The sequence below is a fragment of the Chaetodon trifascialis genome, chromosome 2 (assembly GCF_039877785.1).
Source record: "Chaetodon trifascialis isolate fChaTrf1 chromosome 2, fChaTrf1.hap1, whole genome shotgun sequence".
In the NCBI taxonomy this organism is placed as follows: domain Eukaryota; kingdom Metazoa; phylum Chordata; class Actinopteri; order Chaetodontiformes; family Chaetodontidae; genus Chaetodon; species Chaetodon trifascialis.
The window spans coordinates 4,893,195-4,914,312 of record NC_092057.1 but is presented as its reverse complement, the minus strand read 5'-3'; the positions used below and the strand labels follow the sequence as shown (position 1 = coordinate 4,914,312).

The window sequence follows — 21,118 nt, the reverse complement described above, 5'->3', positions numbered from 1 at the left end:
AAAAAAAACCTGCTATTTTTCTGATTTCCAAATGGTATTATTAGTCGTATTAGGTGCACAGATGTTGGGAATTACTTTGTGTCAAATTAAGATTCACTAGATTGAAACAACAGCGAACTGATGAGCTTTTATTGTGTATCTGGTTTATTTTCACATATGTACCAATAACAAAAGGTGCAGATCAGGAGCTCTGAAACAATCCAGATGAAAATTGTGCGAAGGATCTGCACCTCAACATTACAGTGAATCCACATTTGACGCACCATAATATAGAAAGTGTCACAAGGCAAATAACGGGCTGCAACCACAAGAGGGCGCTCATTGATAGCTTTCCCACCTGGGTGAGTCCATCAGTTTTCCAGCCCACTCCATGTCTGAGGGAGCACGGTGTCTGACCAGAAGAGCACATAAAGCAGTGGACAACAGGCCATAAAGTCATACTGAAAAGCTTATACTGAAGCCCAATCTTCTTCACATCCTAACAGGACCATTTAAGTTGATCTTTAACATTAAATTAGATTTCCAGTCAAAAGCAGATTTGACTTTTTCCACTTTGCATATCAAATCTTATCAGCTGGTCAGAATGTGATTCGATTATGATTCATTATGTACAAAAAATGTCACTCTCTCAGGAACTAAGGATGGTAGCTTCATTTTCAGCTTGACCATCAATAGTTATTCCAACCCACAGAGGACCAGGTGCCAAATGCTGCCCAGTGACATGGATGTGATCACTCTGTATATCTGCATGTTCGTACAGATCTCTAAGATCACGGTCATATCGTTTGTCTTTCACGAAGGTCACGCATGCCACGATCTGACTCTCATGAAGTCTTCTCTTGTAAAATTGCCCTTACCAAAACGGGGTCAGCTCGGCCTTTGGTCTCTTTTTGAACCAGCCCCATCAGCTTGTTCAGAACTTTCTCATTTCCACTTCTGATGGCATGAACCTGCGGAGAGACAGAGCGGACACTGAATGTCTGAGCGTCAAACGAACAAAACAAAAAACAAATGAAACAAATAACGGAATTGCAGGTGAGAGTTTGCATGTGAGGCCTCACCTCATGGGGGTGCGAGTCCACCACCTTCTGGCAGATGCTTTGCAGCTGTGCGGTGTCACTAATGAGGCCCAAGTCCTTCTCCTGGATGATCTGCGGGGCCCTCTTGCCCGGTGACCTCCACATGTCCTGGAACACCTGAGGGCAGGGAGAAAGCAGGAGGACACAGGTGAGAACCAGAGGGCAAACAAGCACTATGTGGGGTGTTTGTACTGAGTGACAGGCAGAAGGGGATAACTGACTGACCTGCTTGGCAACTGAAGACGAGATGTGTCCTCCTTCCTGGAGTTCCAGCAGCTCAGCCAGGGCCGAAGGAGAGACAGGGCTGAAATGAAGAGGTAATCTAATTACAGTTTAATAGGTGTACTGAGGAATTAAAGATATATGTAAATGGAGGGGAAGAGGGAGAGAGAAAGAGTGGGGGTATCAGACTGGAAGGACCGCAGAGTCTATGAACACCTGTGATTTGACTAAATCCTGTTCAAATATATTAAGTAGAGACACAGTTTGGTTCAGTGCACTGCAGGCCAGACAGTCCGTCCCCGCTGAGTGTCTTCCAAAGACACTGGGACAAACAGATGAGAAGTGTCCATCTTTACAAACACAACTCGTTTTGTCTGACTGTTTAACAGAGCGGCGATGCCCAACCAGCTGTACTCAGGGGGCACTGGGGGCCACATGGAGAGCTCAACCAATTAACTAAAGCTGAAACTGTAATTTCATTTCAAAGATAAATCTGCTTTTCTGTGTTAAGGAGAAAACTAAACAGGCAAATCGAATGGCCAGCTGGTGTGATGCAGATCTTTAGTAAATGTACAATGACCAGTGAGCTTAGTCGGCTAAAACAGTTGAAATAGCTAAAAGTAATGCATTAACAGTCAAATGGCTAAACGTATCTAAATATGGATGTTGACGAGGCGGTATGGGAACGGACATGGGAATCAGCGAACAACATCTCGGTCTGTAATAGGACAAGAGAAACCCAATTTAGACTTCTTCAGCGTTTACAGATCACTCCCCAGTTTAGACACAAACTCGATAACAGTAAATCAGAACGGTGCACTTAGTGTAATGTCGAGGTGGGGAGTTTTATTCATTGTGTCTGGACTTGCAGATACATTGCTAAATACTGGCAAGATGTAGAAAATCGACTACATTTAATTTTTGACAGTAAACCTAAAAAAACCTGGTGTGTCTACTGTTTGGACTGGCAGACACGCAACTTTTTGTGCAAGGAGGAACATATTGCTGAAGTGGATAGACTGTAAATCCCCCACAACAGCTGGGTGGCATAAGGTTGTTTCTGACATGTTAGCCATGGCTAATACCTAACATACAGGTCCAGATGCATGACTGAGGCTTTCTACAGAATCTGGTCCCCATTCCTGACTTACACTGGTACGAGACTGCTGCCATTGTGTTGAAGGGCCTGGTGGACCATAAGTGAGAAAATACAGTATGGATTAACACAAAGTGGGTTATATGAGTGATTATGCACCTGATATTAATGAAACTGTTGTGGTGAAATGCAAAAACTGGATGCTGTCTCTAGGTCGACTCCCCCCACTCTTATTTCTACGTATCACATATGATTCTTTTGTTTATGTATGATATGACCCCATCCCCTGCTGTTCTTGTTGTTATGTTTGTTTTTGTCACAGACAGCACTTTTTTGTGGCTGTCTATGCTGGTTTGTGTTTATGTATATTTGGCTACTCATAATGACATGTTATATATGCAAAGCAACAGAAACTGTACTTCTTTATATTTGTCACACGTGGCATAACCTTCCATTCATGTCCATCCAGCCTATCGCTTTATATTCGTACTTTTTTATTGTTTTTGTTATATGAAAACTCAATAAAGACATTGAACAGAAAAAAAAATTGGTTAAAGGTAATACTGCTACTAGTGCTAAACTTTTTAAATAGTCCAAACATCCAGCTTTTGTCCCTCCAGGCAGCAGCAGTGTGACTGCAAACTGACCAAAGCGACCTGAACAATGCCATTATACATTTTTTGCAAGAGTATCCACATTTCAATATTTATATCATTTATAGCTGTTTTCAAATAATGTACGCTGGCATTGAGTCACCAGCCTGCCACAGATCAGCCACTGGACCTGCAGTGAGATCAGGCAGCTGTCAGCAGCTTTTCTGAGGGGAAACCCTGGAAGAGCGACTTGTCTCAGCCGGAGGAAGAACTGAAAGAGCTCTTCGTGAAGTGTGGGCGTTTCACCTCTCTGGCTGCCCGACCAATGTGCTTCCCCATTTCTAATTTCATTTATCCTTCTCAAGGGCTCGGAGCCAGAGGGGCAAAGGGACGTTTGGGAAGATTATGCAGGACAGCCAAGAGAAAAAGATCTGACATCATATGGACGCACAAAGAGACGCGCAAAACCCTCCAAACCTTTTATTTTACGCCTCTTTATTGGATCCAAACACTCGAAATGTTTTTCTAAGTATGTAGCTGATCTCTGTGTTTGTTCTCTGCCTGCAGCTTCTGACAGTCTGGTCGGCTGCTCTTTGTTTTCCTTTAACTCGCCTCTTTTCCAGAACATTATGCACAAATAAACAGCAGCTACTTTGTGGTTTGCTCACACACAAATGCGTCACGACAGTCTGTGAACGGTAGATAAAGTAAAGCTCGCAGCATCTGCGACGTCAACCCGTGACTTCATTTTCATTTGCTCTGTAATGACTCAGAGATTTTTATTCAAAGAAATGATAATATTCCTGAACAACAGTAAAAACTACCCATTACAATTTACAACTCAGAACAATCTGACTCAGTCGACAAGCTGGGGTGAAGTTTCTGAAGTCGTGATCTGCCGACTGACCTTCACAAACACGACTCAGATGCATCCAACCTCCTCATTTTTACTTAAACTGCAGTCGCTACCAAACGGCCATTTAAAGAAAATTGTGACAAAAAGAAATGAGTTGAAATGAGCGTCTGATATTTAGCGTCGCAGCGAGCCATAAACAGAAACAGTGGGAGACGACTGGTGTTATTTGTTCATAGCACAAGTGTGAAAGGTTCTACGGCAACTTCTCTTTGCATCAAAATATCAAAAAGGCTTCAATTACAAGTGTTTTTGGAGCATTTCCAAACTGTTCCAGCTGACAGGCCTTCAGCAGGGAGAGATCAAAACAACACCTTCTTCCAAAAAGTAATGATTCCACTAATGTAATCGGATTTGTTGAAACAGGCTTCTCCCTGACGGGCTGCCATGCAGGCTTTCTCCTCATCAGACACAAAGAATCAGGGAATATCAGACGATTTATGAACTCACGTGTTGCTGTTGTGTCGTATGCGTCGATCTAATCGGTATTTGTGAACACTGAGAATCTAATAATCCCTGCTGTCAATCAAACCAAACCAGCTGAGAGTAGAACGGTCCACAGATGAGACAGAGTTGTTTCATCCGGCTAAGGTGCTGTCAGTCTTCACCAGCTTGATTATAAAAGCAGAAGAAAATCTCTTTTTGTGGCTAAATGTTCTTTAATCCAAACCTTCTTGGGGAATAGAGAGGAAGCAGTCCAATAACGTTAGAGTCATCTCTTCTCCAGCCAAGAGCAACTGAAGGTTTGTGCATGTTAATGAGTGTCAAGGGTCGGATTCAGTCGCAACCCCAAAATTAGATTGACTTTTCACACCTGAAGCGAGCTCGTCATTATGATTCTCGTCGCCTGCACTGTTTGCACACTTATTAGCTTCCTTTGAGGAGTAAATTGAATGTCATTAGACCAGGAGCTTTTGTTCGGTTCAGTATGATGCAGCTACGACTGCTGTGCATAAAAAGTCATGGAACAGAGCTCATTCACTGACACTAGATATGAAGCCTATCATTAGTTCAGGTGGTTAACTGGCATCAGCTGCTGTGGTCATGCTTCACAACCATCAGCTGACTAATTAGGTCCAATCATATTCATGCAGGTGGAAATCACCGCCGTCGTAACCTGATACTTTTCGCCATCGTGGTGCAGTCAGACCTAATTCGGCTTCTCGTTCACGTCCCCTGCGGGAGGGTGTGGATTTATCCGCCTCCTCCACTTTGCACAGAGTTGAATCAGATTGAACTCTGACAGGCGAAACTGCGAGGCTGTACGGGGAAAGACGACGAGCAGCGGAGAAGAAAGTACGCTGCTCTGAGCACCGCTTTTGGCCACGTGACGACATTTCATCAGGCGAATTTCGCTTGTTGACTATAAGTTCACTCTGCCGATGCTGCTTGCTGCCAGAGCTCCCTCCACCACCACAAACTCCTCCTTATGTGCTAAATTATTGATTTATCTAAGGGTTTTCTTTTGAGAGCAGAGCTTTGTTCCCCAAATCTACCTGCACAACAATCCTATACATAGCCAACTTAAACCAGCATGTGAGCAGGAGCATGAACAAGGGTCTCAGATTTGGGTTGATTGACAGGATATGGAGCTGAACTTCTGATATCACATATAAGAAATCACTTTTCAGTGGCAGCTCACTTTGACATGAAATCAGTTTTTCACATGAATGTGACTGACTGACAGTCTGCATCTAGACAGTGAATAGATTTTCTTTAAATTTGTCTTTTTGGGCATTTTTATGTCATCACTGCAGACAGAGGAAAGACGACAGGAGCTGGCTGATTGAGAGAGATGGCTCGGTCATGAAGTGGAGGTGTTGTGGTTCACGAGCAGCGTCTTAAGCCCTGAGGTATGGGGACGCCCCAAGTGAACAGTTTAACCTTTTCTTCTGACCTTTTTCGATGCAGGTTGTATCATTAATCAAACTATTTGGTATTTTGCAAGGAAAAAGCAGAAGAGTGAATTCAGAAGAAGTCTCTCATGTCCTGACTCTCAGTCTGAAAGCAGCTACAATGCAGCGTCCTACAGTGCCTTTATCTGGACATGTTCCACTGCTCCACCTGCCACACTGTCAAATACAGCAGTCAAAAGGTACAAAGTGAGCCAGCCAATCACATGAGGCTCAGAGGGGTCACATTCATGAGCTATGACCGCATTATGTGGCTACTGTAAAAGTGACATGAAGGGATCCATGTGTGTCTCACCTCTGGCTCACACTCAGGTCTTGCTGTTTGATGTGACCCAACAGCTCGTTTGTCACCCAGCCAATCACCTTCCTCGGCTCCTTCTTGGTCTCCTTCAACACCGCCTCGAAGTACTCCACCAGCCCATCCTCGTTCTGCAACAAAATGTTGTGAAAAAGCTTTTATCGCTTGGCGCGCGCATTATCTAATTAGGGTCAAAGCGGCGCAGCGGAGCCCTGCACTGCACAGCTGCCTCCTGGACTCGAGCAGGACTGCATCCAAGCTGACTCTGCTTGGACTTGATCAGATGGCAATTAAAAGAAAGATGCAGGGAACAGATTTAGTGAGGGAATGAACCGAACTCTCTCGCTGGCTGCTTTCATCCAAGTATAAACTCACCACCAGAGTGAAGCTGTGCTCGGGCAGGATGCCGTACGTTCGCACCAGCCTGTCTCTTTTGACGCCGGGTAGCTCTGGCAGCCCTTTCCTTATCTTCTCCAGCACCACCGCCTGGCACGCATCAATGCCAGTGGGCAGCGATGCGTTATCCTCGTACACAATCAGAGGGGGCAGGTTGGGCTCTGGCATGAACCTGTAGGGAGGGGAGGGAGGGGAGGGGGAGAACGCTTTATCAGCAGCACAGATAAGCTTAGAGAGGAGAAGGTTGGCTTTTGTTGAGATACTAATAGTCCTCTTGACGCCGCACTTGTCACATTTCACTGACTCCCCCAATCATTTGACTCCATCAGCCTTAAACCTGCCCATCTATCATCCCCCCTCCTAAACTCAAACACATACAAACACATGGCTGAGGTCCAGACCTCGAGTGAAGTCTGTTTATTTCTCTCCATCTAGCTGCCACTCATGGGCTCTCACCCCCTTTCAGTCCCGGCCGAGGACAAGATCATAGGCCGATATCAAAACTGCACGGCAATAAAAACAAGCTCCCGGGACGAGCTCACCTGTAGTCCTGAAGTCCCTCTTTGTCCCTCATAGCAACGGTCTCCCTGGAGAAAAAGATCAGCTGATTGATCAATATGATGAGCAACAGAAAATAAATCTTCAACACATCATTCAGGAGTTTTGAGAATTATTCAATGTCAAATGGGAAAATGGGAGGATTTGAGGCTGTTGGTGGGTCAAAACATGGGAAATTGTGATGGGCATTGTTCACTATCTTCTGATCTTTGTGGACTGGATCATTAATGGAGAAACTAATCAGCAGATCAGCTGATAAAGAAGAGGAAAAAAGGCTGGGAGCATGTGAGTGTCGATGTCTCCCAGTCAGCCTGGCTGTCTGCGAACCAGTGCGCTCAAAACTGCAGCCACCTTCACCGCAGAGCCAATCACGAGCCATCGCACTCTATTAAACACGCTTCGCCGTGTACCTTGGACATTCAAGGCCTCATGGGAAAGAGGCAGAGCACCAGAAGATGATCAAGACCTCAGCTGCGTGCTAGCGGGCTCATTCTGCGAGCTCGTAAGCCTGCGAGTTGCACATAGCTCACGGATAACGCAGGATGACGGCGGCATCCAAATGGCTCTATTCATCATGATTACCATGATGGTTCTTCCTCAGCGAAGCTCAGGACTAATGAACCAGGCACAGATCCCAGTCAGAGGCTGTTTTAGTGGCTCAAGCTTGGCATCGGGGGCCTGCTCTTCCATCCTCTTACCCTGATTTGGAATCGTACGCCCGGGTCTCGTTCTGCACCCTCCCCCCTCTCTGCAGGACATCGATCTGCCTCTGGATCTCGTAGTCTGGAGACGTAAAGGGAGAACATGCACACAAGTACGGGCGGTTTATTCAATAACACCAGTACATGCAAACACATTTCTGTGGTAAATACCGACCATCTGCTGTGACGTGCTGACAATCCTCAGGTCTGACTGCTGCCGCATTATAACTGTGATAAACGATGTTTTTCTCTCTGACTTTTAAATACCAATTCAGCAGCAGAGCAAATGTGATACAACGTTATTGATAAATAATTCAAGTGCAGCACTGCGGTGCGTCAAACAGCGCTTAAAAACCCGCGTGTGAAAAGCTGGCTGTGGCTCTTTGTCTGCTTTTTAAGTGAAGCTCAATCAGCAGTCAGCGCGGGTAGAGTTGACATAAAATCTATTATTTTTTTTTTTAGGTGAGCAGCTGCGAGAAGCCAGTTCAGCTTCTATCACACAGCTAATTGTTTGTGACTGGTTGTCAGTCCTCACAACTTACTGTCAATATTAACCACGCTTCCCGTCTTAATGCCTCTTCATAAATCCAGCCATCTTGTTTTCATTTATCTTTAAAATGAATAAAAGGTTTTGTTACACCTGGCAGATACAAAACTGCAGGAGTGTGTGTGTGTGTGTGTTTCTCTTTGGCTTCTTTGAATGTGTTTGTTTCCAGTGTTTGAAACAACCATTTAGATTCATTACTTTAGTGAAAGCAGCAACGCCACACAACAATACTCCATTAGACGTGAAGGTCCACTCGTCTCAGACGCTCCCAATCAACTCGAGACCCTCAGAACAATTGTTTTTAAGTGAGTGAGGGACATTGTGCGTCCAGCTTTCGCTCCTCCTCCGTTGACACTTTTAGGACGAAAATCAAGACGTACACGTTTCCAATGACGTTTGTTTGTTTGTTGTTTGCTCTCAGTGGATTTAATATTTCACCATTTTAGTGTCAGTATTCATTTTGTATTATATTTATCTCATATATTTTGCTGTTTTATATTCTGTAATATTTTATCCTATTTAATCTACTTTATTTATTATCTTATGTATTTTTCTCTGTTTAACTGTCTAATTTACTTTAGCTGTCTTATATCATGCCTTTTACTTTTAACTGCAGTGTTTCCTGTTTCCTCAGGGGGGTCCTCCGCACTGAGAGTTGTGTCTGGTCTGCTGCTGGGGGTGCTGGTCCCGGGTCCCTTTGGCCTGGCTGGGCGGGGGGGCTCCCCACCTTGGTGTGGGGGTCCACCTGTCTGTCGGAGTCGGGGGGGTCTGGTGCCGGCGCCCCCTGTGGTCATAGTCTGCGATGACACCTCTCAGTGTGGACGGCCCCAAAGGTGACGTTTTCCCTGATCCTCAGTGCATTGCCATGTCTCACTACTGTGTATGTGTGTGTGTGTATGTGTGCGCGTGTGTGCATGTGTGAGTGTAGTCCTGGGTGTGCATATGTACATACGGCGGGTGGGTGGGAGGGATGGCTTTTCTCTGTTTATAAGTTTTCCTTTATAATGTTTTTAACTGTTGTAAAGCACTTTGTGTTGCATTTGATCGTGTATGAAAAGTTCTGTATAAATAAAGTTTGATTTGATTTTGATAAATAAATTGATTTTTTATATCTTTTATTCTGGTTCTGTTTGAACATTTGTGCACATATTTTGTTATTGCCTTGCATTTCATCATTTATTGTTGTTACTGTGCTTTTTTTTTTAACTTCTATTTGCTTTTTTGTTGCTTTGTTGAGTTGTTCACTTTAATTTGCGCAGTACTTTGGTCAACTTCAGCTGTTTTTAAATATGCTATGCAAAATCAAATTGACTTGACTACACTGTAAATGTCACTTTAGCTAAACATATTAAAGTATTATTAGTCAAATTTGCTTAAAGCATCCAAAGTTAGTCAAAGTCAAAGTACTCATATTGCAGAAATATGCCTCTGTGAGTGTAGATCCAGCTACATCTAGACTACAGCTATACAGTTCAATCTATAACAACTCATATTTTTTTTTAGCTCATTGCATACATTATACCGTTTTGCATGTATAATCTTCTTCAATCTGCAAAATAACAAATTACTACAGCTATGGAGTAAAAAGTACACTATCTACCTCTGAACTGTGGTGGAGCAGAAGCATAAAGTAGCATGAAATAAAAAAACTCAAGTTAAGGACAAGTAAGCTGCCGTTTACTAGTCCCCTTGGTACATAATTCCCCATAAATCAGCAAATAGTTCTTTTTGCATGGAGATACAATGTGTTATTTAGTGAGCTTTAGTGGTTCTGGTAGGCGGATATTGTTTACCTGAATGAGCCAAGCTAGCAGTTTCCCCCTATTTCCAGTCTTTGTGCTAAGCTAAGCTGACCGGCTGCAGCTTCAGCAATATTCTCATCCAAGAACCGGCAAAAGAAAATAGGCATATTTCCCAAACTTAAGTACAGTTGAGTAAATGTGCGTAGTTACATCAATGTTTCTTCAAACAGAGGTTGTTGTGAGTTGCTGATCACTGTGAACTGACAGCAGAAAAGACGTGTGGCTCCATATGCATTTGTTTTATTTGCATGATGTCTTGGCCCTCAATCATATTACATAACACAATCCTGATTATGAACCTTTGAAGACGGCCAAAGGGCTGAAATGTCATTTGAATAAAAGGAAGGCATATGGAGCCGCAGTGAGCGACACTCCTTTACTCTCACATTTAGTATTTCTTACCTTTTCCTGGCAGTTCCACTTGTAGCCCACACATAATTACACGCACAAACTCTAAGTGAGTCTTTCAGGGTGACACAGTGCGCAAATGTCAGCTCACAAAATGGTCTTGGTCTGTGTGAGCAGTCATGCAGCTGGTTGAGACGCATTCAGATGGAACAGCTTTTAAAAGCACCTCCCTAAATATCCACCGCACTCTAAAGCATTCCTGCTGCGCTTCCTTTCAGCTTTGATTTGCTTACCTATAGCCTTGGCCAGGTATCGGATGCTGTTGATGTTCTTCACCTCTGTCCTGACGCCCAGGGGCTTGCCTGGTCTGTGGACGGACACATTGGCATCCACTCTCAGCTGGCCCTCTGTGGAGGAAGACAAGAACAAGATGCACACTCGCTGGGAAATAAGTTTGGGTTTAGAGGTATGGCAGCTCATAAATAAAAAAAGAGGAGGGCAGAGAGACAGAAGAGACAAAGAATGATTTCCATACCAGACATGTTGCCTTGACAGGTGCCCAGGGCTTGCAGGATGAGCTGAAGCTCTCTGACAGCTGCAGCAGCCTCCTCTCCACAGCTCATGTCTGGCTCCATCACCAGTTCCATTAGACCTACACCTGACGCACGTGAAGACAGCTGTGTTTTACACCTCTAAGGTCTCCATCCTATGCAGCTCTGCAACAAACCTCAACAGCTATTCCTCTGTTGAACAGTGGAAATCTATAGGACAACGTCTGTCTGAAGGTTTTTCCTCCAGAATTAAAGGAGGAACTTATGAAATGTTTTTCTAATTTCATGAGCAGGTCATTCAAAACTTTTCCGACCTCCCTTCTGTCTGTGGCTACACATCAATAGGATCAATGAAAAAATACCTGCTCTGTTGAGGTCTATGAGTGTCTGGCCACGGAGGTCATCGTGGAGACTCTTGCCGCTGTCCTGCTCCAGCTGAATCTGTTTGAGGTTGACGGTTTTTCTGATCACCTGGCTCTTCTTCTTTCCTCCAAGGAGGCAGTAAGTCAGCTTGCCGTCTACTGCGATGGGCCGCCGCTGCTGCGTGATCTGGTATCCAGCCTGAAATTTGACGGGAGAAAACTCAGCAGGGTTGCGGAGTAAACAGGGAGCTAAAAACCAAAGTGTTTGCCAGCTGTGTTACTGTAGTGTACGCTGAGTGAAGGAGGAGAGCAGCACTGCTTGCACATACTTAATAGCACGTGAAATGAGGGAGCAAACAGTCCCATTGAAGCAAGCATTAAAGACTTTAGACAAACTTTATTGTCATTCAGTAAACAAGGTGTACACTAAACGAAATTTCAATTGCTGCAGGCACAGCACAAGGGAGAAAAATAGTTAAAAAAAAATATATATATATACATGCATATATATGTACAGTATATGTATAAATGAAGAGTATGAGGTGAAAATATTTCCAATTATCGTTAAGAATGTAAAATAAACGGTAGGATAATTACGGTGTATAAATAAACAATGTGTACAATAAACAGTAGAATAAAGGTTAAGTTAACAAACAGCAGCAGGGATGTGCGGTAAGTAAAAAACAGTGAAAAACAAGCAGCACAGATATACAATTAAGCAATTTTAAAGTACATATGAGAAGAATGACCTGAGGTGACAACTAGAGTTCAGCAGTCTAATGGCCTGAGGGGAAAAGCTGTTGCAGAACCTGGTGGTCCTGCACCGAATGCTGCAGAACCTCTTTCCAGAGGCCAGCAAGGAGAACAGACCATGGTGGGGACGTGAAGAGTCCCTGATAATGTTAACGGCACGGGACAAGCAGCGTTTAGGTGCAATGTCCTGAATGGAGGGGAGAGAAGTCCCAATGATTTTCTCCGCTGTCCTCGCCGTGGTCCTCACGTTCTTCCAGTCAGCAGCACTGCAGCCTCCACACCACAGAGATGCAGCTGGTCAAGATGCTCTCTGTGGTGCTTCTGTAGAATGTGGTGAGGATGGGGGAGGGCAGGTGGGCTCTCCTCATCCTGCGCAGAAAGTGCAGGCGTTGCTGTGCCCTTTTCACCAGTGACGTTGTGTTCACAGACCAGGTGAGGTCGTCTGTGATGTGCACCCCTCAGGAACTTGGTGCTGCTGACCACCTCCACAGCTGTGTTGTTGAGGAGAAGTGGAGCGTGACTGGGCTGGCTCTTCCTGAAGTCCACGATGATCTCTTTGGTTTTATCCACGTTCAGGATCAGGTTGTTGTCTTTGCGCCAGCCCACCAGCTGCTCCACCTCCTCTCTGTAGGCCAGGTCGTTGTCGTCCCTGATGAGGCCCACCACTGTCGTGACTGTGTGACATCATGCACGCCTGATTTAAAAAACCCAGCTAATACACAGTGCAATGCCATCCTTTAACCTTATCAACAGTCTTTTGCTTACTGACATCTGTCTAGCAGTGATGAGCACAGTCAGTGTCATGGGTCGGCTGGGCTGCCATTAAAAAACATCTCTACACGTCTCTCCTCACGAGAATATAAGAGTAAATAATTCAATAATTCACCTGCTCTTATATCCCTAAAAGAATCTGCTTCCACGAGTATTAATTTCCCATGTTACTATGGAAACCTCATCACAGGACCTACACATTAATCATACTTATGCTGAAGAGAGCGAGGCCGTGGGAGCCGAGGCCGGGGGGCTGTTCGTCACCGGCTTCCTGTACAATGTGCTTGATCGACACAATCAATCACCTCCACACCGCCTCCTTTTAAAATAAATGAGAGGAAAAACAGACTGCTGGGGATTTTCTTTTTCAATTTCTGTTCTTCCTGGCGGATTCCATCTTTAAATCTGCCGGCTTGTGTGAATACTGTTGCAGCTTATCAGAAATCCCCCGTTTCTTACTTAATCGTTTCGCGGGTTTCGCCTCAGCCTGAAAATGTTGTCTCTGCTGGCTGAAGCACGAGCATGTACGAAAGCACCTACTGTAGGCGAGATGGCATCCTGTATGTGAAGGCTATTTGCATTACCTGCATAATACATCAGCTACTGTTGATATATAATGAAGGATGAGGCGTGTCTGTAGCTAATAACATCCTGGTGGCCGCATTAAGTTTCCCCCAATTACACTCTGACAGCAGACTGAGCCGTAATGAGCTGTGACTCCTCACCCTGTTCATATCCAAAGTTACAGATGCAGGCCTGCTCACATACTGCACGCGTAGGATTGGACACACACACACACACTCACTCACTCCAAGCTAATTTTTGCGTTGTGAGCCGCTGAGTCATTTTCTGACTGATTAAAAGTCACTAAACAAACCGGTCGGTCATCTAATTACTCGTGCCTGCGCACTGATGTTCTTTTGGCTTCCCGCAGAGGTCACAAAAACATTCATAGCTCTCATTAAACACGTCAGTGCCTCAATAGCTCGACCACGTCCGTTTATTTGGAGGCTTAATATCTCAAGGAAATTGTAATTATTTGCTTTTGCTGGTAGGTTACAGTGCTGACGCATGTTATTAAAAGGCTGTATGTGTGTCTCGCCTGCCATTTCAACTGAAAGAAGGAATACTGGTTGGGCAGCAGCATTAATCATTAAATGAGCAACTGTGGTGTTTTACAAAATGCAATCAGGGATTTCTAGTGGAACGTATCAATAATGTACAACACAATTTACAAATGTATTTTTCAAGGGCAGGATAATTTCTCCCTCGGTCCTGCTATGAGTTTGGTTTTATGAGCACAGATTACACTCAAAGTTTAGGTTGAACATGAAAAATGTCCCATCGTCTGCATAATTAAAGCCAGTCTGACTTCTGATTATCAAGCTGTTTCACACAACACGGGGACGGATTGCTCTTTCTGAGCCGCTGATGAGACTGATGCCACGACAGCGTCTTCTTCTAAAAGCAGATTAAAAACACATCTGATTTTACACTTTCAGTGTGGTTTAAAGCGGTGTTTCCCAACCACTGTGCTGCGGCACATAAGTGTGCCCTGGAAGATTATCCAGTTTCACCTGACTGGTGCTCTAAGGCTTAGCGCAGCGGTCCCCAACCACTGGGCCACAGACCGGTACCAGTCCATGGGCCATTTGGTGCCGGGCCGCACAGACAAACTGAACAAAAAATATTTTATTGATCATCAGAGTCTGAAAGAGGTTTTATTTTGAAAACCAGGTGCATCCGCCTGTGCCTCTCTACACATGTCAAACCGCTCGTCTCGGTCACGTGATACCGTAGTAAAAAAGCTAAGAAAAATGAGTAAAAAACAAACGTCTTTGGAGAGCTTCTTGGGAAGGGGAAAAGGCCAAATGATGAGACAGAAGAAGAAGAGCCTACAACTGCCAAGAAAAAGAAAGCTGCATTTAAGAGACAATATCAGCAGTCCTACTTAAAATATGGGGTTATCGCTTCAGGTGATCCTCACACACCAACCTCGCAAATGAGGCAATGAAGCCTTCTCATTGAAGAGAAACAAGCGCAGGGCTCCCACTAATTACAGCTACATTCAGAGTAATATTGAGTTGTATTTCTGATCATTTGTTTTTATTCGTTTCTATGCCGGTTCGGCAAATTAGTGCTTTACGTGAAACCAGTCTGTGGCACAAAAAAGGTTGCGGACCGCTGGCTTAGAGCACCAGTCAGGCGAAATCTTCCTGCGTGTCTTTATTCAATTCCTGCAAGAATATCAGCTTTGTGTTCAACTAAACAGGCCCAGGTTTCACACTGAGTAAGTAAATTGAGACTAGATTTTCATTATATTTCAATAAATATACTTTTGTGACATTTTTGTTTGGTGGTGTGCCGTGTGATTTTTCTAATGTAAAATTTGTGCCGTGGCTCAAAAAGGTTGGGAAACACTGGTTTAAAGTGTGTGATTAAGAGGTAAAAATGTTATCTTAGAAGCATTATTACCCTTATTATTATTATTATTATTATTGTAATACCTTCCTATCTTATATGTGCTTTTATGTTTTTGTCATGCATGATCTTTGCTTTTTCTTTTTTTATTCTGAAGCACATTGAGTGTGTCATATGAAATGTGCTACGTAAAAAAAACTTGACTAACACAAACTAAATAACTGTAAACAAGGCAGCAGCAGGTATTGTGCACAGGGCTCACAGTCAAGTTAAAACACAAATAAAGGTTCAGGCTCAACCTGCTGGCATGAGGGAAATCTCACAAAAAAATAAAAAGTGTTAGCAGGTATTATCGTCCCTGCTGTGTGTGTCAACTGTTGAGACTTATTCCAAAGGAGGTGATGCAATCTGTGGTAAACATGCAATGGAGCAAGTGGAACCCAGCAGTAATCCCAGCGCTTCTGGAGGGGATTTTGCTGGAATTTCAAGACGCATGGACTTTCTGGGGAGATAATGTATCCCAACCATGGTGATTAAAATATGTACTGCTGCAACTTTGCGATAACCAGAAAGTCTGAGAAATATGAAATGGGAGGAAACTCTATCTTTGTGCTCCATCGAGGCTTATCAGTCACTTTTTCACAATACAGTCAAGTTAGCTCATAAATTAGAGCAGAAACTAATCAGAAATAGCAAAGAAAGGGATCATCGAAATGTCAAACGTCTAATCAAAACAGTGCAATAACAATGCAGACGGAGCTCTCTTTCAGTGTGCTGCTTGCTGCTTCACAGGGTTTTAAGCCACTTCTTTGGGCAGTTTCTATGAAATACCACTAAAGGAAAAGAAAATATGAATGAATGACTTTGAAAATTCAGAACGCAAAAATTCTCCACCCCCTTTCTTCTGAGAATTTTTAGATTTATGAGAAGAGGTCTCTGCAGGGCAAGTCACTGCAGAGTTCCTGTGACATTTTGTCGTTTCCATCTGAGCCTTAAAATGTCACTCATAATGGCAGTAAAATTACCCTGGAGCTCTGAGGGCTAGTGAAACCTTGCCATGCGAGCGCTCCATTACAGAGAGCAAAGTGAATGTCGCTCGGGCAAGACTGTTAAATGGAAACATCAGTGTTAAAAAGTGTTTTTTTTTTTTTTTTTTACCTCTGCCACTATCCCACCAGACTACTGATAAGTAATCCCTCAAATACCAGATAGTGCACATGTCTGCCCTACTTATCTGATAATTCAGTGGCAGTTGAATGGCAGAAAACTGCAATCAGAATAATTTAAAGCTGCAGTGAATGATTTCTGGCCACTTGGGGGCAGCAGAAAAAAAAAACATAGGATATTTACACATCCTGCAGTTACAGAGCAACAACATTATTCATTTGGAGTCGTGTTTCTGGTCACCTGGTGAAAGTAAGTCCAATATTCACTCTCACTTCACTCTCTTTTTGGTCTCTAACAACCCCTGAGGGAAATATATAGCTGCTAACCGCTCCACTATGTCCACCAGCCAGTCGCTAACTGTGTCTGTCTGCAGTTTGTAGCTGAGCAGGTAGTGTACAGTGGAGCTTTTGAAGCTTTTCTGCTGAAAACAGCTGCCTGCTGCAGCCAAAAACAATGCTTATGAGAGCAGAGATAATGAACCAAAACAGTGAAGTTGTGGGCCAGCAGCTCAACAATGAGCTGAAACTCTTTAAGCTCTGCAAAGCCGAGGGAAGCTGCAGACCTGCATGGTAACTCTGCAGGTCTGTCACTACCAGTGACCCCCTTCACATGGACTATATTTACAAACTAATTATCATACTATTATTCTAACTGCGACAATATTCAGAAGTTTATACAGGTCATACATACAGCATATTCCACTGGGATTTCCAAATCCAATTTCAGTTAAAACATGTGGGATGTGCCGAGGTTTTAGGAGTGTCAGTGCGGCTCCGTCTAACTACTGAAAGCCCTCTGAGTTCTTGATCTTTGTTTTCTTAGCATTACAAAACAAAATAATGTGCAATAAAATAACAAACAAAATCTCATATAAGCAAAGTGTAAACACGGTCAAAATCTACTGTGCTCTCCAGGTTCCAGAGCTGCACTAACTAACCAAAAGCACATGCGCATTGCATTACATGTGTCATCCAATAGGAGAGCTGCAGTAATTATCAGCTACAAATGAACATTTATAATAAAACCACAGGACTGTTTCAATGTCTCCAAATTCTAATCAGGTCAAATAACACAAATCTTAATTATTTATCAAGTTGTCTGGAGTGCACAAATGGCTCTAACAAGGAGCATCCCTTGAACATGTATAGAGCACATTTGGAATATCCTTCTCAACTGGGGTTTTTACTGCAGTTTTACAGTCAGCTCTGTGTGCTGCCCCGCCAACAGTTTGTAAGGCCGAGATGCGTGCGCAAAGAAAAGCCCACATTTCTGGTCGGAAGGTGAAACACCCACTTCAGAACAACGTGAAACATGTGGATATCAACAGGCTTTTGGATGTGCATGAAAACCATAACGCAGAAGGTGACTGAATGAGTGAGAGAGGGAGGCTGTGTTTTTTTTTCATTAGCCGTGTAAACAGCTTCAGAATAAGAGCAAAGAAACAGGAATATTTCGTGCATGTAAACGTCACTCTCACATTGTCTTCGACACATTATGACGACGGTGACTATAGGTGCTTTAAAGCTGCACTGATCAATATTCTTATATCATCAATGGGCCAAAAACTGAACGCAATGTGAAAGGTGTCGCTCGTTGTAATAAAGGGATGATGAATTATTGCTGCAGCTTTCTTCAGCTTCACCATCATCTCCAGCCACAGCAGGCAGCTATATTCAGTGAAAAAGCTCTGAAAACCTGCTCTGTGCTAATTACCCGCCCAATAATTTATCAGCGCTGTGTTTACAGTTTGTTCTGCTTCCCTACAAGTGGCCAAAACCCAAAAGTTAGTTAATTAATACTGCTTTGAAGGAGTGTACTCAATAGTAACTACTATAAGAGGAGTTTCAATTAAGAATGGGATAGCCACAATTAGATAATACAAGCACCCACTCTAAGAAAATGGCTGGTAAGTGAAGTCCATTATGGGTAACTACTGAAGATCAGAGTCACCTTAATCTCAGAAGCTATCTGTTTTAATTAATGATTTAATTTTCATATCTTGTTATTAGTTCAGACAGTTCATAATCAAACTTACAGCAAGCAGAATTGTTCAGTTAGACAGCACTACCTGGGGTTTTTATGACTCCAATAATGATTAAAATTATGTGAATTAAAAAAAAAAGCTATCCCCAAATTATCAGCAATGGCACACAGAGGGAAATGACCTGTGGATAATGTAAAAAAATAGAAGTGCACTGAGGGAAATGAGCTGGTAAGTGAAAAAACACTGGTCATTTTCTTTAACAGCTTTCGGTGTCATTTGTCTGTACGTGTGGCAAATAGCATTTTCGCTGCGTCAGCAAGACTTGCTCATTATTTCAATTAGAGCTCATGACCGGGAGAGTTCACTGGGAGTGCTGCGATGGGCAAGATGGAGGCAGATGAGGACCGCTTATGTCAAAGCAAAAGCAATGATGCAGCATGATGCTCAGGACGACAGTGTGTCTACACTGCTGTTGAGCTCCCACTAATGCCAGTGCTATCACTCTCCCACCTGTCAAACTGAAGATGTTGCACAGAAGGTGAAGCCGGGGGAGTGAAAAACTCACAGGGAGGTCAGCGTAGAAGTAGTGTTTCCTGTCAAAAAATGACTTCCTGTTTATGGTGCAGTTGAGAGCTAATCCTGTCATCACTGCCGCCTCGACACATCGTTTGTTCAGGACCTGGAGACACACAGAGATGTTACCTGATAAGAGAGCGATCCAAAAACAACAGGTTATCTCTGTTTGAGTTAGGTTAAACAACACTTACGGGTAACGTGCCAGGTAAGGACGCATCGAAGAACGACACCAGGGAGTTCGGAGGTGCAGAGAAGCGAACCGATGAGCCAGAGAATAGCTTGGTGTTGGAGTTAATCTGGGCGTGGATTTCCAAGCCCACCACTCCAACCAGCTGCTGGGGAGCACTGAGGCAGAGACAAGCGAGACATGGTACAGACAGAACCAAATAAAAGACACTCCTACTATACAGGTGGACTGGGGATAACAGAATCAGGCAGAAAAGCAGCCGTGCAGGATGACAAAGGAAAGTACTCGCTTATGTCTGGCTGACTGGCATCATTCCTGACAGCATACTTATTCTAAGCAGGCTGTGGGTATGTCAGGAAAATACTACGCATACTGAGAAACACATGATTTTTAAGGGTGCACTTGATGTAGAATATTGTCCCACAATGCATTGCACAAAGGGAAACAGAAGCACTACTCACAGCTGCTAAAAAGAAATTGAAAATGTGGAGAAACAACTCCAGAAGTGCCATATTAAATCTTTTAAAAATACATTTAGCTTTCTCTTTGTGAACTTTATGTGACAGTGAGACCATAAAATCACACTTTACTTGACATCCACTGGCCGCTTGTATCATTTTACATTAGCATAAAACAGTCAAGTACGCTGATTTCTTGTATATCAACTATATTAACAGTGAATGAAGAAAATGCATTGTTTATCCTCTGTGGCTGTGGAGGGAGCTGTCTAAGAAAATAATCCCAGCAAGGTCATTAGACTCTTCTCAAGCATGGCCTGATTATCCCACTAGGGGACCCTGGGACAAATAATCCATTCACCCCCCTCTTTGTGCATGTGTACAGTATTGCTATGCTGGAGTAACATGGCTCCCTGTTTGCTATATGACTAATTAACTGCAGAATAGGCATCATTTAAGCTCAGTATGCCAGCACCTACTTTTTAGGCCCTTGTCATGTCATCTTATACTGTATTTTAAACAAAGTTACATTCAATCACACAACCAAAAACCAATTGAAACCTCGGATTTGGGGGGTTCTGGGGGCCCACTTTGCCCCTATATAAAAGAAAACTGTGAAGTTTGAAAGACATGGGCAGGCAGGAAGGGTCTAACAAAAGACGCTAGTACGTTGCATTATGGGAAATGTAGAACTCAGTGTTTTTGGAACATGCTCCGACTCTAATTTCTTGTCTTTTTTTTTAAAATTAACGTACAAAACTAAATCAATGGAATACGCAAAGTCAAGTAAAACAGTTTGAAGGAGATAACTGACGTCAACCGACGTTCAAAATCAGTGGCAGCGACTGTATGTAACCAGCACTTGTAGCTCACTCTACGTTACGAGTTAGCTAGCTGCCCGGTTCAAGCTACGTGTGCTAACCTGACGAACAGTTTCCTGTAACTTCGTTAAGTTAGCGAGTGGTCACAGTTTAACAGTTTGAGTCCCACGGATACTTAAATTATAAAAAAAATAGTGGGCGGAATAAACGTCTTCGCTTTTGTTTTGGGACTCCGTGACGGCTGCTAGGTGACTGTACAGGCAGGAAGAGGGGCAGGTCAGGAGCAGCAGAACACAAAGTACTCAAGGTTAGCAGCCTCTTACCTTTTCGCTTTCAGCTGCGGCTGGGTGTAGCATCGTGAGCTCGATGTGCTTATCCGTCTGATTACACACAAAGCTTTTGGATATAACATTGATATTCGTTTATTCATATTATGTAGCAGCTCACTTGCTGCTATTGAGGAGGCAGCCATGTTGCGCGTTTCCAATGGAACACGGGAGCTGTAGTTTCTTAAAGTGACATTTCATATGTGCGTCTACGCCGCCTGTTTTAAGGTTATGACTACAAGTCCCAATCTTGGTATGATTACGGTTTCCGCCAT

At 43.5% G+C, this 21,118-nt stretch overlaps 2 protein-coding genes across 2 annotated transcripts in view; one reads left to right on the top strand and one right to left on the bottom strand.

Moving 5' to 3' along the window:
- Positions 1-102: 102 nt before the first annotated feature.
- On the bottom strand, positions 103-21,103 carry gatb (glutamyl-tRNA(Gln) amidotransferase, subunit B). The gene is made up of 13 exons (XM_070978447.1): positions 20,841-21,103; positions 19,243-19,396; positions 19,041-19,154; positions 11,380-11,578; positions 11,002-11,124; positions 10,760-10,873; positions 7,767-7,851; positions 7,053-7,097; positions 6,490-6,682; positions 6,112-6,245; positions 1,305-1,383; positions 1,062-1,196; positions 103-950 (listed from the first exon to the last, which is right to left on the bottom strand). Exons 1-13 carry the CDS (start codon positions 20,987-20,989, stop codon positions 825-827), a joined length of 1,650 nt encoding a protein of 549 aa, XP_070834548.1. The 5' UTR covers positions 20,990-21,103; the 3' UTR covers positions 103-824.
- The window catches only part of anxa5b (annexin A5b), a 397,957-nt gene continuing 388,014 nt past the window's right edge, over positions 11,176-21,118 (top strand). The window contains exon 1 of the mRNA XM_070978468.1: positions 11,176-11,186. The gene's annotated coding sequence lies outside the window, so the exon portion shown is untranslated. The remainder of the gene's footprint in view (positions 11,187-21,118) is intronic.

What these genes read in the sequence shown, in the direction of transcription:
- gatb (XM_070978447.1), bottom strand. Translation starts at nt 20,989, where the DNA reads ATGGCTGCCTCCTCAATAGCAGCAAGTGAGCTGCTACATAATATGAAT. An exon ending in GACCTGAGTGTGAGCCAGAG is followed by an intron (nt 1,384 to 6,111) that starts GTGAGACACACA and finishes TCTTCATTTCAG; the next exon opens with CCCTGTCTCTCCTTCGGCCC. An exon ending in TGGACTCGCACCCCCATGAG is followed by an intron (nt 951 to 1,061) that starts GTGAGGCCTCAC and finishes GTCTCTCCGCAG; the next exon opens with GTTCATGCCATCAGAAGTGG.